Source organism: Centrocercus urophasianus, unplaced genomic scaffold, assembly GCF_019232065.1.
Source record: "Centrocercus urophasianus isolate 14NV4802_14NV808 unplaced genomic scaffold, USGS_Curo_1.0 seq_10, whole genome shotgun sequence".
NCBI classification, from domain to species: Eukaryota; Metazoa; Chordata; class Aves; order Galliformes; family Phasianidae; genus Centrocercus; species Centrocercus urophasianus.
This window is the reverse complement of record NW_024884142.1, coordinates 82,859,251-82,876,499: the sequence shown is the minus strand read 5'-3', so window position 1 is coordinate 82,876,499 and position 17,249 is coordinate 82,859,251. Positions and strand designations below refer to the sequence as shown.

At 37.4% G+C, this 17,249-nt stretch overlaps 1 protein-coding gene across 1 annotated transcript in view; it reads left to right on the top strand.

Moving 5' to 3' along the window:
• The window catches only part of PTPN14 (protein tyrosine phosphatase non-receptor type 14), a 107,203-nt gene that overhangs the window by 65,566 nt on the left and 24,388 nt on the right, over positions 1 to 17,249 (top strand). The window contains exons 4-12 of the mRNA XM_042809174.1: positions 271 to 368; positions 2,802 to 2,869; positions 5,741 to 5,811; positions 7,541 to 7,628; positions 8,943 to 9,031; positions 10,677 to 10,764; positions 11,375 to 11,457; positions 13,743 to 13,800; positions 16,950 to 17,028. Of these exons, the coding sequence (XP_042665108.1) occupies positions 271 to 368; positions 2,802 to 2,869; positions 5,741 to 5,811; positions 7,541 to 7,628; positions 8,943 to 9,031; positions 10,677 to 10,764; positions 11,375 to 11,457; positions 13,743 to 13,800; positions 16,950 to 17,028 (722 nt within the window). The remainder of the gene's footprint in view (positions 1 to 270; positions 369 to 2,801; positions 2,870 to 5,740; positions 5,812 to 7,540; positions 7,629 to 8,942; positions 9,032 to 10,676; positions 10,765 to 11,374; positions 11,458 to 13,742; positions 13,801 to 16,949; positions 17,029 to 17,249) is intronic.

Below are 17,249 nucleotides of genomic sequence, written 5' to 3'. Positions count from 1 at the left end.
TGTGGTTTAGAACATTTAAATCAAACTAGAACATCTTATTTTCCTTTTCATACACCTGGAAACATTGCACATGTAGGGATCATTTTGATTTATTTTGCTGACATGTGTGTACTTTACAGATGATGTGGAACTTCTTAAACCACGCACTGACTGCAGTTTAGCTGCCTGACATGTTTGTAGCGAGTTTTTCTTGCTTTAAGTAGTCTGTTGTTCTGTAGAAGTTGTGTATACATACTGCCCTTCTGGTTTGTTTTCTTTTCTGCTTTGTAGATATCAGTATTACCTACAAGTGAAAAAGGACATTCTTGATGGCCGATTGCGTTCTTCACTGGAGCAGGGAATTCGACTAGCTGCTTTAGCAGTGCAAGGTAAGATGACGTGATCTGCTTGCCATTTTCCAACTGGGATATTTTGGGTTGTTCTAGATGTTGACTGGTACTAACTAGGGCCGTGTATGACTCCTATTCACAACAGCCAGGTTTTTTTTACATATTTAAAAATGCGTGGGTGGACTGGTGTTGATGAAATGCTTGTACCCTGAGGGAGGGGATGGTGGACCACATCACAATCTGCAGCTTTCCTTTTTTCTGAAAGCCATGTTGGTGAATTTGAACTAGACTCCAGTTCTAGTTCCAGCCACAAAGTACTTTACAGTAATGAATTTGCTTCGCGTTCTCTGGTTTAAAGTGGAATTACATCAAAGAGCATAGGAGCAATTTTAATTTTACCTTTAATTAAAAACTCATTTTGCTGTGTAGCAGTATCTGCAATATGAAAGAACACATGACCATAATTTTTACATGAATTATAAATTAATAAACTGCTTTTTATTCTAAGCCTCCTAAGGACATCAATAAAACTGAGATCATGCATGTACATGGGTAAAGAAGGAAGCCCTGTATTTGTAGAAAGTATATTTCAATCTATCCATGACTATGAGAATTCAAAGTAAATTCCAACAATCATGCGCTCAACACTGCACCTCTCAGGGAACAGGGACAAGTACATATATATAATAACAAATGAGAAGGTCTGATTCTTGAAACTTACAGGTTCTGTGGTGCATCATGCCCTAGTAAAATTTTTATATGTGAGAATCTGACTCTTAAAATAGAGCTGCTGAAAATATAGAACTTTCAGAAAGTTCTAAATGAAAGCTAAGAATCTTCATTTTTCCATTTTGAGTAAGCTTTGTAGTTGCAGGAGCGCCAGAGCAGCCATGATCTGCTTCTTGCTGCCGTTGGTAGTTTTTGAGATGCTTTGCAACTGTCTTAAAGAATAAGTTATCAAAGGTGTTAATCATGATGCTCTTTTCTGGCACGGAGAGAACAGTAGATAAAAATGAAAACCCAGGTCTCTAGGTTCTGTCTGTACCAGCCTCCTTGAATGTGTTTGAGAAAGTATCAGCAACTGCTTTTCTTTTGAAGTACTCTGAAATTGTACTGTCAAATAGCAGTGCCTTAAAAATAATGCCAATTATGATTAAGAGTAATATTAATATGATTTTTATAGGGCAGTTATTCTGTTGTAGTATTTTATTGCTTGGTTAAAGCTTGAAGGAAAAATGTTTCCTGTTATATCTTGATGTGTTCTGTGTATAATGGAAAAGATGAATATAAGATTCTACTCTAAATCTTGTAATATGAGAAAATTAAACTTTGCCAATATGTAAGTTAATGATAAATAGGCACCAAATATGTTTGTCTGGTCCTGTGTTTCTTGAAGGTTTTGCTGACTTTGGGAGCTAATCTGTACCATTTTGCAGTAGTTGTCCTGAATTTTCAATGTAATCTATAATATTTCAAAGGCCATTGCATCAAGATCTTGCACTTAATCTTATTTGCTTTATTCATGACCTTGTGTTACTCCCTTTGTCCTTTTTGTATGATGCAACCAAAGATATTTGAAATACTTCTTCAAACTTGCAGAGTCTGTTTCATGTCTATTTTGATTTCTTTCTGTTTATGTTAAAACATAACTCTGAGGTGAAAACAAAATGAAACTGCATTTTTGGCATCCTGCAATACATGAAGTTGTCTGGAAGCTTTGAAAGAATGTTTAGTTAATATGATTTATGGTGGGGATTTCCACCTTCTATAATATAAGAATCTTGTAGATGGCGTTTGATCCACTTCAGTTAATATAAAATAGAAACCTCCCGGCAAGATATTCTTTTGATATAAGTTGTTGTGTATTTAACAGATATATATTCTTTTTTTTTTTCTTCTTCTTTTTATTTTTTTAAGTAGCTGAGCCTTTTGGAAGCATTTTCTACAATTTTGAAACTCTGTTAAATTATTTTTTCAATATAATTGACTTGCTGATCTTCACTTCCTAGGCTGTAAAATTAAGCATTTTTTCATACAATTATGTAGAATTGTAGCAGAGGCAGGCTAAATTCTTTTTGCCTGGTTAGGACTGGGGTTATTGGAGAAGCAAAATTATGTACCATTTTAAAGAGACAGGGGTATCGCGGTCTTGCCAGATGGTAGTATTAATTCGTTGAGGTTACAGTAAGAAAAGAACCTCTTGCACTCCTGATGTTTAAGCACTGCAAATGGTCACAATATAAAGGATCAAAAGAGAGAAATTGCTTGTTGGCTGTTATTTGATCTCTTGTAATAGCACTTTTATTTTCAGACCTCCGTGTTAAAAGCTAAAGTACAAACAGAAATCTTTGTTCTGGGTTGTGGCTTCACAGAGAACTCACCCACTTGAAGTTAAGCATCTGCGCAAAGACTGAGTGTGGTCTCAATATGTGTAGAAAGTGCTAAAATGAGTAATTGTCTTGTTTTTTCCAGCGGATTTTGGCGACTATCATCAGTTTGAATCTCATGACTTCCTCCGAGAGTATGTCTTGTTTCCTATGGTGAGTTCCTTATCCTCCTGTCTTGTGGTCTTTTATGACTAATTTCTCCACGCCTCAGAGATGGCTTTGTTGATAACAGAATAAAAGCACCAGCACTGAATTATTAATAGCGGAAATAAACCTTGCTCTGCAATGTACTCGATTGCAGCTGGATGAGTAAGTGCTATAGAAATTTAGCTCTTTTTCAGTTCCTGCTAAGTCTCCACTGAGAGTCGATATCAACAAAAAAGTGTACTTTCTTGAATCAAAAAACAATTTGCAGCTGTTTAGAATGTTGCATATTAACTGCACTGCAGCATTAGTGACATGGCCAAACAATGGAATATAAAAACTGCTGATGTAATAAGGTTGTGCCACAGGACAAATCATGCAATCTTTGCTCAAGAGAATGTGATTTTACATCAATTGACTGTTAGACTGAAGTGAACTGTGAATCTATTCTCAAAATGTTCTCCAGGGACTGTGCTGTGAAATTGTTTTAAATTTAAATGGGAAACAAGCAAATGATTTGAATGCTGAGGGAAGTGTTTTAAGTCACTGATGGCATTGGGAACTATGGTGATAAAGGCCAACTGCTTGTAACCCATGACAATGAGTCCATCTGGGAGAATGGATTAAAAGAAATGGAGGAAAAAAGAGAAAAGAAAGGAGAAAAGAAACAAAACACCACCACGTTAGATTAAGGCTGTTTTAGTTCAGAAACTCCATGAGCACAGAGCTTGAGCATAAACTTCACAAAATAAAAGAAATTGAAATTCTGTCAGGCTAGAAACAAAATTTGGAAGTGAGATGGGCTTCCCCTGCCTGAATTGTTACTGCCTAAAAATTAAGCAGCTGGTTTCCTTCAGTAAGTGGAAAGACAGAAGGAGAATGATTAAAGCATTTCATCCCATTTACCTTCACTTTTTGACTGCGTGGGAACTGCAGTAAGCTGTAAGCTGGTAGTCAATTCTCAAGTCCAAAGAGGTGATGTGTACACAGTATCTCGATGTGAAAGTGCAATTTCAAGCTAGCAGGCAGAGTTGATTGTCACCTGAAAAAGAAGATCAGCAAGAAGAGGAGAAATTAATGAATATGCAGAGATCTGAATCTTTTATACCTAGATCAGGGCTTTGGTATTGACCTTTCACTGAGGATCCTCTGTTAACCTGACTAGTGGAGCAAGACTTCTTTGTTAGGAATAGGTGTTATTCATCCGTTCTTGTTACAACAAGAATTCTTGTTATTAATTGGTTATTGATGATTTTGTATATAGTTGATGGCTTACGAAGGCATGTATGGTAGTTTAAGTGGGAAAGATGATGACTGCAAGTACAGACAGAAAGGTGTAGTCAAGCTGTCACCTCATAAATTACACCTACAAAGTTCTTTCAATATACTGATGGTGTTTTTATTAAAAAAAAAAAAAATAGGGGAGAGTTTAAGCCTCCAAATGAGATTTCAAGATACATTTCAATGTAGTTCAGCAGTTACTTTTTAGGCTAATATCCTAGAACTTATGTTGTGAGTCAACTGCCTTTGCTATGTTGTTGTGGTCTGTATGGTGGTAAGCTTTCCTCTTACTACTTTGTGGTATCTAGCCATTCATCCATGCTACTACTAACAAATTTGACAAGAATAGCAAAGTATTGGCTTCCTTAGCCTTCAGGAGACTACTCTTAAATCAGCTGTTTCTCTAGGCATCTCTTTCCCTTCTTTAATTTCTGGTCTCTGCCCTGCTGGGGAGGAGTGAGTAATACAGCAGTAAATACTTCACCACAAATTCGGTGACAGTTGCTAAGTGCTATAGATATAAACTAGTCCTGAAGCAAGTGGGAGTATTTCAGCAAATCTCAGGCACACTAAGAGCCTCCAACAAGAACATTGCCATAAATTCATTAGTGAAGAGAGACGGTGCGTGAGGGAGGGGCAGCCACCTTTTTACTGTTTGATCTTGTGAGGCTACAATGTGTGTCAAATGGCATTTCTTCAGTAGTGAAAAGAACAAAGTTATGTACACAGTACACCCCACAGGTGTGTAGCTGTGCATAGGCATGTACAGTGCCATTTTTCATTAGCACGCTACCACTCTCACATAGTTTTGTGACAGAAGCAAATATCAGAGGGAGGGCCTCGCTAAGCAAGAAACAAGCAGTGTACTTAAGTACGTTACATGCAGTCTTAAGGCTTTTAAAAGTAAAAATAAGAACATTTTGCAAGAAAAAGTTTTAGCTTCCTTTTTGTTGTCTTCAATTTATGAGCAGACTTCCTTTATTAAGATTCTCCCAATTATTTCAGATTTTTTTCTACCCTATATATAATCTCATTTTTGGAAGAAAAAAACTCTACTCAGAAATGTGTCACAACTTTGAAGTGAATTCTATTACATAGTAGAAGAGATAGCAAAGTTTTTGATCGCTGTTAAAACGGGGAAGGCAGTACCTGCAGGACAGGAAATACCCATAAGTTCAGTTTGCGTGGTGTGTGAATTATTTTGGACTGTTCTGAAAGGTATATATTCATTTGTAGACTTCCAAGTGCTTTTCAAGGCTTGTTTGGTCCCTATCCAGGAAAAGATTTCTTATCCATGCTCTGCAGTTTGTTCTGATTTTTGCAGTAAAAAACCCCACCTTAGCACTCTTTTTAACAGTATCATTTTACCTCCAAAATAACCCATCTCAGACCATGATATTTTTCTTGCATGTCTTCAGCAACCCCTGCTCAAACGTGTGCCCTGGATTTGCAGTGCAGTTGGTGTTAAGCTCCTTCTCTGTAACTGCCTCCAAGAGCACGAACAGGAAACAACCCTAAAGCATGTCATCGGAATTCCTGTCCTGCATTATGCTGTCTCTTTGGATGAGTAGATTTTAATGCTACTTAATGTTTTTATAGGACTGGACCCAGGATGAAGCTGTCCTGGAGGAACTGACTCAAAAGGTTGCACAGGAACACCGAACACACAGGTGAACTTGATATGTGAAGATTCAGCTTTCCTTCTTCTTTTTTTTTTTCAATTGTCCTTCTCCTTCCTGTACTCTCCTTCTTGCCCACCTTTTCCTTGCAGTGGTAACTAACTTTTCTCCATGTTACTGTTATGCTACATCTAGCTGGATTTTTAATTAGTGTTTGCCTGTTGGGCACACAAATTTGCCATGGAATTCCATCCCAAATAAATGAGCATTTCCACCATCAGGTTAAAGGAACATGTGTAAAGCTACTTGTTACGTACTAGACTTCTTTTTCTTTTTGGTTTCATTTAAATCTGGGCTGTGAAAGACCCCCATGACTTGAACAGGGTGGTCCAAGGGGGTCTCTTCAAGGTTTTCTCTCATTCAAGAGAAGGAGGGATACATACCCTCCCAAGATAATGTAAATGAAAATGACAAAATGCACCTTATCTTGTTGAGTTTTAAGTCTCCTTGTAGAAAAATTTAAATACACAGTCACTAATCAATAATCTCCATGTTAGTCCTGAAGTCTTCCTTTGTAAATAGACTTCTTTTGTGTCATCTTTTTGTGTCCTGATGGTAAAGGTATTCAAACCTCTAGAAAAATGACACTGTGTGTTACTGGAAATAATCTATATTTTGTTGATAATCTACATTTAAAGCTCTATTCTATCTATCTATATGAAATGTAGTTGGAATACTGTATGAAAGATGCAGCATTCCTGATTACACAGCAAAAAAAAAAATGGTTCTAAAGGTACAAGTACCAATCTCTGAGTGGAAGGCCATTCTCAGTCTGAGTTTCAGTGTAAGCTTGGGCCTTTGATGCAAACCAAAGGGTTAGCTTCCAAGCTGACCATGAATAGACCTGATTTTGTTCTTCAGTCTTTGCTCAGGGCTGCTTGTGCAATCTTGGTTAACTCACAGATTTGAAAAGTAAGATTTCCACCCCCTGCTGTGCTCTTTAGAGTAATTTCAGCTTCACAAAGGACAAACACTTATCCTTACTTCAGCAGGCAGATCAAATTCCACCTGCTTTCTGTCCCTGTTTCTCTTAAGTGTCTAGTTCCTATATTTCTGTTTGTAAGTTGTACTAAGGAGGAGCAAAGAGGAGAAACATTAATTGTGACCTTCTTTTGGAACAACCTACAATCTATTCTGACCTGCTTTTGAGAACTGAAGTCTGTCTGAATTCCTGAGCTGTGACAGGAGCATGTGCAGACACGTGTGTAGAAGTTTTCAGATGGTTTGTTTTCTGTTACGAAAGAGAACCTTCTCAAAACTTCGATTATTGCCTATGTTGCAGCCAATATGAAAATGTAGGTCTTCACTTTTAAGTCATTTTAAGCAACTTCAGTGAGTTTATATGCTGTTAATGCAAATCAGGACGCTGATGGCTCAAATTGGCCATCCAAGACTAGACACAAAGACACTGTCTAATGCAACAACCTGATGTTTAATAAAGCCTGGAAAAATATTTGATGCAGTGAACAATGGATCAGTTCAGTATATTCCTCCTATAGTTTGAACTATGTTTTATACCTTACCTTAGCAATGTACAGTAAAATTCCACCCCTTACTGTTTGTGATCCTATCACTGGAAGTTGAATTTGTTGTACATTGCTAGGCAGCATCTCCAAAACATCCTCTGAAGTGGTCTATGAATCTGCCATTCTTTTCACTAATGTATTTTATGTATGTGTATGTGATATTGAATCATTTGCTGTTGTTACTCCAATTGCAGTGGCATTACAGCAGCAGAGGCTGAGCTAATGTACATCAATGAAGTGGAACGCCTTGATGGGTTTGGACAGGAACTGTTCCCTGTGAAGGTATGTTAGCATGTATAAGAAAGAAACCCCTACATCCAATTATGCAGTGAGCTTTGTAACACGTGTGCGTTGTTCATCCGGAAGACTTGGGAGTTGTTTCACCGTTCTAGAAGATTAAATGGTTTCTGGTAGTTTGAATGGAGACTGCAGCATGAGGGTATCCTACTGCTGTCACTTCCCCTCCACCAAAATCCTTTTGACACAAAAGACTGTGTGTGCCAGGGTCTGTCTACCATGCATGCTCCCTTGGGAAGCTGAGATGTTCCTGAGGGAGAATGACTGTGGCAAATAAACCTCAGTTCTGGTCTTATTTCACAGGATAGGAGGCTAAGACCTCTTTCCTATCTTTCTAAGTTGCTATTTATTAAGCCTTAACTTTACCCTTTCCTTAATTTCTTACACCTACACACAAGTCCTCCACGCAGTTAAAACTGAGGGGGTTGTTCAAGGTTTAATTTGCACTGTAGCCAGTTCCCCTTTACTGGAAGCTTCTTTCTGCCATGTGCAATTTGACTCCATTGCTGTATGTGAAGCTAGCGAAGAGTTGGTTTTGTCAATTAAATGTAGAAAAACTTGTCAACATCATTAAGCTCTTCTAGCAGTAAGAAAAAAGCATTTTAAAGAGAAGAACTGTAAAATGCAACAGAAGCACATATGGGATCCTGCAGGGAAGTATGGGTAGACACAGAAAGTCAATGGTTTTTGAAAAGCATTGCAAGAACAGTGGACGGTATACAATGCATGCAGATGAATATTTAAGCAATAATTGCAAAGCAGTGCAGGCTGTGTCTGTATAAAGATACAAGTACGTCTTAGGGTGACATGCACAGAATACTTTGAATGAGGAAGTGTGATGGGTAAAGTTTTTGAGATGGATTCCATCTCCAGGTATGGTCTGGATTCTGAAATCTCTCTGTTTTATCAGGTGACTGGAGAAATAATGAGTGTGAATGAGGACTGTTGCTTTTGAGAGTCATAAGGATTCTAGATAATTATACTCACAGTTATAGGGTATGTGAGCTGTTACATAACAAATGCCTGTTTGTGGTGTCTTTGTTGTTTCCTACAGGAGAACTTTGGGCTCATTTAGCCTTAATCTATTCTCACTTATCAACATAATGAATCCACCTAAGTGTTAGGTGCTTTGAAATAATGAAAATCAGAGTCCTGTAAAGCAGCAAACTGTAGGTTAGTCAAAGGTTAGTCCCACATTCATCCTTAAGAATGGCTTCTGTTTGGTAGCTCAGCACATGTTCTTGCGCATGCCTGTGCCGCTTTCTTGATTAATCTAAATATATACCTTTTTTTGTGCAGGATAATCATGGAAATGACATACACCTCGGTATTTTCTTCATGGGAATCTTCATAAAAAACAGAATTGGAAGGACAACTGTGATCTATAGGTAAAAGCTAGGGACTTCAGCATTTAAAGTGATCTTCTTTTCAGAGCTCTGTGTGTGGTTTTTTTTTCTTCCTTACTTAAATATGTGACTTCAATAGTCCCAATCCTCTCACTAAGGAGTAGTCACCTCACTGTTTTCAGCATTGGCCTCTTGGCCATAAGAGATGTGATAAAGAATAATTTCTGATGTCCCTGAATAGGTTTGATGGCAAGAAAGATGTAGTTGTCTGTCATGTATCATGTTCTACTTACAAGGCTTTGATGCTTTTTCTTTTCTTGCCTTTGTGTCTGCTTCTTTGATGCATCTGAATGCAAATCTGTTAAACCTCACTGCTGGCAGTCTAGGCACTCAATGTTTCTGAAAATCTGGTTTCCATATTTAGATATCCCACTAAAAAAACTGAACTTTCTCACTGCAGTTTTGAAATCTGTGTGTCTGTCATTTACATGTTTGTACAACTGTTTTGATTTTTAAGAATGACTAAAGCCTTTTATTGACCTTCTCTTGTGGGTTTTGTAACTCAAAAAAAAAAATTGTTATGTATGAAAGTGTTGCAAGATCTCTGCTACTGTTGAGTGTTTCCATTAATGTTGGTGTTAATGTGGAGTGGATTTTTCCTATCCTTGTTGCTGTTAGGATGTGAACCTGAACATTAATTTATGAGGTACACTCATTTTTAGTCATAAACTAAGGCTTGTAGCAGACTTGAACAAGAAGGGTGTTGGTTTTTATTTGTTGTTGTTTTGCTTAGCTTTGTTTGTTTTGTTTTGACCTAAAAAGGGCATTAAATGATTATTTTTGAGATTGTCAAGTCTCTCTTTTCCATATGGCTGATGTTTTACATGTGTAATTCCGTGAAGAAGTTAGATAATTCTTTTAATTGTGCCATTCTGAGGACATCTTAAAATGTAGTGTCAAAACCAAGAAGTTTCTTAAATGTAGAAATGGTAGCTGGTGCTGGGATCCTTACTCTTGCAAATATGCACTCCAAGCATCCTGCCATGACATGAAGAGGAATGCATGCTGCAAACAGAACAAACAAGTCCTTTCCATCCCCATGGATTGCATGCAATGTGTGCCAGTGTGTATGTTGTGTCTGTCTGTCAGCTATTTGTAAGAAGATTACAACTCCAATCTTGGGTAACCTGACAATTACTTGGAAAAAAAAAAAGTGTGAACGTTAAACAGAGCATTAACATGGTATGCGTAGCCTATGTAACCATGTAGACAAGTTGCCCTTTTTTAGAAAGAACTGTCTCTGTAGGAAAGTTGAAAACAGCAGGAATGGCACTGCAGGAAACAAAAAATTCCATCTGTTTGCAGTCAAGCAATACAAAAATGCTAGTGTTCAGGGTATTTATTGCTAATGCGTTTTCAGTGTACATTCTGTTGCAATTCCTGAAGACAGTGTTTTTAAAGAGAGCTTTTAAATTTCCTGCTTCAGGTTAAGAACTGAAAAAATCTATTTCTCCTTGAATCGGAGCTTGATTTCCTTGTTATCCTGGCCATGTTTCTTCACCAAACAGCTACTGAAAAAGCTTTCCCATAAAGCAAGACTAATGTTGACTGAGGGATACTTAATGCATTTGTGAAATGCTTGAATGTACGTGTTGGCAAACTCTACCACATTTTTTTTACTCTGCAGGTGGAATGACATTGGGAATATTGCACATAACAAGTCTTCAATTATTCTAGAGCTGATCAACAAAGAGGAGAATGTGCTCTTTCACACAGTAAGAAAAAGATCTAATCAGCGTTATCAAGAAATCTGCTTATATGAAGCATATTTATTAAAAACCTTTTAAATTCTAATTCTAAGCACACTTAAGTAATAATATGCTGGGAACTCTGCAAAAAAACTGACGTGCTTGTTCAGTGAAACATCCATGGTGCCACACTGCCTGTCATACTGGCATGTCAATAGCAGCATAAGAAGCTGCAGGAACAGCAGACAAGATCCCACACGTGCATGTGCTGGGACTCAAGGAGTGCAGTGTTGCTCTGCACTTAAAATCATCTACATCTCACTGAACCAAGCCAGTGTAGAGACTGAGCCAGCAACTTGCAGCCATTTTTTCTGTTGTCCTTTTCTCCTTCCATCGTGACCCCGCAGTGAAGAGGCAGCATGCGAAGGCATGCCGCACTACTTCAGTAATTCAATGCCTGAAACATTCTTGAGGGCACTAGACATGTTCTTGGCAGGCATATTCTGTACATGACAGACCTTACTAAGCATTACTATGATTGGATTTGTAGAACCCTTGCTATTTCTTAGTAAGAATAACAAAATGAATGATTATATGCATTTTTTCTTTTTTTCTTTTGTTTCCCTTGCATTCAAAGGATGATCTTGAAAATGCTAAATATATCTCACGATTGTTTGCAGCAAGACATAAGTTTTACAAACAGAACAAAATCTGCACAGAGTGAGTATTTCCTCAGAATTGAATTCTGACACCCTGCTTTGGAAGTGCTCAGAGTTTTGGTGTGTCTGGCTTTGTTGTTTTTTCCTAGTCACTTGTGTTAGTTATTCTGCTCTACTTTGCTGTTTTTTCTTTCTTGTTTTAACCATTACCTAGAACAGAAGAATGAAGTAAAAATTTAATTCTGAGCCCACAGAGGCTGGATGTATGAGCTCTGTTGGGTACTGCTCCCTGAACAACCAAATCTGACAGAATAATGAACTGAAGCCTTTAGTCTATGCTGTTCATAACAACCTGGAGTGCTAGTATAAAATGGATTGAAAGGTGACTTATGTTAATATGCCAAAATATGAATTACAGTAGCGTTTTAAAGATGTGCTATGTATCTAACAAGTAAGGTTGGTGGAAAACACAGGATATCCTCTTCTAATTTGGGTAGCGTAATTAATCTGCTTCTTATGTGCACCAAGCAGGGGGAAGACCTGTGGAAGTTCATTTACATAGCCATACAAACACAACTCAGCAGAGACTAAATCTGAACCCAGAGTCTTTTATAGGCTCTGCTTTGAGCACTTACTAAAAAACTGGCCATGAGCTCATTCTCTCTCACAGGCGTATTCACTCAAACTGAAGGAGGAATTCATAAGACTCTAGTTGTAAGTCAAAACTAAGTTTATCAGCTGAGAATGCTTCTTTTATACCAGCACATGGCCAATTTTAGTTTGAGACAAATTTAGCTTTAATAAGTTGAGTGTTTTGTGAGTATTTCAAAATATGCCAGATTTGTATAGCAGTGGGATCATGAATCCTTTGCAAAACTTAAGTTTAGACAGCTAGGAGGCTATGAAGAAACCTCATCAAAAGTTCTAGTTAGAGGTGGACATCCAATCTATTCAACTGGGTAATACTGTGTTGGAAAATTAAGCCAGTGATGAAGGGATGATTGGAAGGTCTAACTTTCTAGTATTACACGTACATGTAATATATAAACATATGGTGAATTGCAAGTATTGGAGAGACTGATGAGGTAAACTACACATGGTGATACCTTTGCATACAGAAAAAGATGTTGATTAGATTGCAGATAATGCTTGCCCTTGGAAGTTGAGCAGAAGACCAGAAAAGGCCTTTATTATCAGAGTATAATGCATTTTAATAGCCCAGTGTTAAAGTTAATACTTTGAGAAGAATTGAATTCAGAGGAAGTTCTCATTTATCTCTGCTGTGACAGTCAGAAAAGAAAACAAAATGTCATTATTCGTTGTCTGAGAATTATTTCCCCTTTAAAGCTGTTTACTGGGGTCAGCAGAGAGCACTATTCCATTCCAGTTAATCATCTAAACTGTAGAAGCAATAGCTTTTACTCATGGTTATTTCTGAACACTGAGCCATAAGTATGTGAGTATCAGTATGAACAGGGTGTATCAGGTTTGCATACAGCTTTCAGATATTTGAATTAATAAAGATAGGGAACATCAAGAGATCAGTGGAAGAAATAACTAGTGTTTGAATGCATTTCTGCCACTAGAACTGCTTTCCTTCCTACCACGGTCTCATGTGGTATCAGCTTCTTGTTAGGGCCACAGATATTGATGACTGCTTATGGCGTTGTGTGTTTTCTAGCCAAGTAATTTTCCTGACCTCTATGTTAAAATTGTAGTTGTTTGCTTTCCTGTGAGCATTTCCTCTAATTGCACATAACATCATTCACCAGATCAGAAACTGTAGGAGGAGAAATTCCACCTTTCCTCTCTTCACGTAAGCACTATATTTCTGCCTCCTTCAAAGTATTTCTTTTCTTTTTTCATTTTCTTTCTTCCACATTCCTCCTTCCTTCCACTTCACATAGCTATTCTAACACTGTATTTGGTCCTGCTGGTATTAACCAGTTGTTTTTTTCCTCCTGATCTGTGTGCATTGCTTTGGAGTGATTGCTATGAATTTCATGAAATTGTATTTTTTTAGTATTCACATTAAGTCATCTAAGACTGTGCCTGTATGACATGTTCAGTTTTTATTGCTTAAGAGACTTTTTTGTTTGATTCAGTTGTTTTTTTCTTGTGTTTCCAAATAAGCTAAATAGAATAATCAATAGAAGGCATGTATGTTTTGGAATTGGAATACTGTATTTAAAGAGAGATCTAAAATATGTTCATCTTATTTGCATTCATTTAATCTCATAAATGAGCAGTATTTACAGATCCTTCATCTCTCATTCTTCCCCTTCATTCCATAATTAGAATTGAAATAGTGTACACTAGCATTTCTCTTTACTTTTTCTTCCACAGACAATCAAGTTCTCCTCCCCCTATCCGACGACGGCCCACTTGGAGTAGATCATCTTTGGTACGTACTGTGGTGCAGCCTTTATGAGTGTCTGTACCTCTTCTGATGAGATGGGACATTGTGTAAGATGGAATACTTTCTAAATTTCAAATAAGAACATAAAATCATTTGTTGTATGTTCCAATATGAGTGGAATGAATTTCAGGGGTGTGGCTGCCCAAGTTGATTAGTTTAACTGGATAATATCATCACCGACTTTCTTAAAATTACAGTCTTGAAGAAACTATATTTTTACTTGCCCTGCAGAAACTAAGAGTCTTTTCTACTGGATTGACACTGTATTCTAAAGAAAGCAGTCCTCTACACCTAGAAATACTGTGAGCCATCTTTTGCTGAATATGTTGAGATCCATTCGCTGCATTAATTTTACAGCTTCTTGTGTTTTTCTCAATGATTTGATTTTTGTAAAAATCTAGTTTAGTTTAACTCAGTTTACTCTGTTTCTAGGCTTGAGTGCCTATTCTCTCTATGAAGTCAGTGTTATTTTAAGTAAAATTTTTATCATCAATCCGAGACTGTTTTGGAGATTTTTTTTCAGTCTGCTCATTTCCATTTGAAATGATAAATACTATAATTCTGACCAAAGGAAAAAAAAACAGCACAAAAATCTTTTTTCCTGAAATCTTGACAAAAAAGAGTATTTGTGTGGGAATATTTCCCCTCTGGCCTGGTCAGTTCTAAGGATGCTTTTTTGAATCTAATTTAAACATCCAGTATGTCGTTACTTCTTACACAGTAATTCAGAACCCATTAAGTAAGAGTAGCAACACTGTTGATCCTTTAGAGCACTGGTACGTAGTGAGCAGAAAGCTTATAAGGGCAGCAATGTTTTCTTGATGTCCTCAGGATGTGATAACTGCTAGCAAAAATGTTCCAAAACCAAGACTAAGCAGTACTGATATTAGGATAGTTTTATCTTTGCAGATTTCAGTGCAGACTATGTTTCTGAGTGCACATGCATTGCCATAGCCTGTTAGCTGTAGAAGTTGCATTTCGTGTTTCCCAGCCATTTGCAGGAAACCTGTTGTTGTTGGCTTCAGCTTTCTTTATCCTTTCATTCTCAGCTTGTTTCTAGGGTGTTTTAATACAATACACAGTGGTTGTGTATTACGTTCTCTTAAGCACTCCTAAAGTATTTTCAGTATCTGCTAATCTGGCCCCTGGAGGTGGCAACAAAAAAATTAAAGTGAAGAAATGGAATGTGCTGTGTGTTCTTATGCTACAACCTCAGATATATCACAAAGGGAACGAGAGAGCCTTCTATTAGATAGAGATAAAGGTAATCTACTTGTTAAGAGGAAAACCAAATCCCACTGCTTGATTATTTTGAAGTGGGCAACAAATTTAAAAATAAAAAAGAAAAAAAGGAGGATCAAAATTAGGCTTGTCTGTTAAAACTTGAACGGGGCTGCTGACCATTTGTGTTGAGCTTTACTGTGTTCATAATTGTTCTGCTAACTTGTCTGAGCCATTCTCTTTGAGGAGAAAAAGGGAAAAAAAAGAAAAGAAAGCTCTCCTGGCTGTTTTCTGCTCTCTATGCACTTTTATACGCCTGCATATTCACTTGTCTTGTGTAGTAATAAATCAGTAGGCATGAATGGTAACTGAAGTGGAATCTTTGGAGTGAGGCTGTACTGCTTGACTGAGAATCACGTTTGTTATTTTCACAGTAAGACCTTTCATATGGTTTTGACATTGTGGTGATCCTATTAACTATTATTTTAAGGCACTTCACACTTTCTTTTCACAGCAAATCGTCCTCCATATGTGTCATATATTTGTTGTTGTTGTTTTTTAATCCATGTGATCCATAAGTTGGGTATTGAAGTTCTCCATGCCTGAAAGCTTTCAATACTGTTGAGACAAAAGAAAAATGTAAAAGAAAGAAAGGGAGAAAAAAAAAAAGCCCAGACCATATGCATATATGCAGGTAGCTTCAGTACTGTCTGGTTGTATAACAAAGGCAACTATCTGATCCAGATGTATAAATTTCCAGTAGAAGTAACTCTCTCCTGCCATGTTTCTTCCACCCACCATTTTTCCATTTTTTAGGCTTTCAAACATCTTGATTTGTTCCCAGCTAATCTCTCCTACATGGGTTGTCAGGATTAGTCTCCTTTGCCCAAAATGTTCAGTGAGAGTAGGGCTTTATACCCTTAAAAGTAATTCATCTAGCAGAAATATTTCCTGTTATCTTCCAGCCCTGGCTTAACAGCCATTTCATATGCAAGAATTCATATGTGCACTCAGTTTCTTTGATTCTCATTCTGTCTCCCCATTTACATAGGAAATGTAAATTTAACCCCTTCCCCACCCCCTCTTCATTGGCAAATTTTTGCTTGGTGTTCATTTTGTGCATGTGCATGCAAAACTAAATCATTTGGTGTTTCTTTTTGACCTTGGGCATCCAAAGAATTCCTTAATAGTTTGAACTAGTTAAATCAGCTTAGATGACAATCCCTTGTTCTGTTGTTAAGGAACAGAGAAGAGCATCTTCCTTCTCTCCCTGCTCTCCTTGTGAATCAAAGCACGCTTTCATAAACTGCTCAGCAGCTCCAGACAGGACATTACAGTGCAGGTGGTGAAGTGCAATTGCAAAATGTATCAGTTTACTGATGGACAATGTAGAATATGGCATCAACTGTGACTTATTTGTCTGTAAATAACTCTCCTGATTTAATGCTGAGTTCTGGGATCCTTTTCTGTTAAAAAGGCTTTTCTTTAGTGAATCCAATATTCAGGTTACCCGCAGTTAGATTCTAAGTCCATCTGTGCTGATGCTGCTTATATAACAGTGTTCTAGGTCCCTGAGCTTGTTCCATCTTCAGCTTTTGACCCAATTAGGTGTTTGCGTGTTGGTTTTTGCTTGTTTTAATTCTTCAAGGACTGGGACTTTCTATAAATTTCTCAAATCTTCTAAGTGAGATGGGAATCTGAATGTTGTTTTCTGAAGTGGTTTGCTATAAATGCATCTAGCTGGTCAGTTTTGGACTTAAAGTTTAAGAATTTACACATGTTGAGCATGTGTGTTTGGCTGGGTAGGAAATAATTGGTGGGGAGGGCAGAGAATTATTTTTTCTACATTTCATTTGCAAAAACTGTAGCAAACCGAGTTCCTAATCCTTTTCTATCTTGTGCTTTTATTTCAGCCTAGACAACATCCATTTATACTGCCTCCTATGCATGTCCAGTGTGGAGATCACTACACTGAAACACATAATTCACAAGGTACTTAGAGCATATGTGTTACCTCTAATGGACCTTAATTGTATGTGCATGCAGAGAAACTCCTACTCCTCGTATCTAGATTTCTAGTACTGCTGTGATCATGTTGGAGGACAGCTAGCAGTTCTTGAAGCTACTACTGCAGTAAATCTTGTGTTTAAAGTCAAATTTCAGTTCTAAAATACTTTTGCATGATTACATGGACCTTAAACTTGGCATTCCAG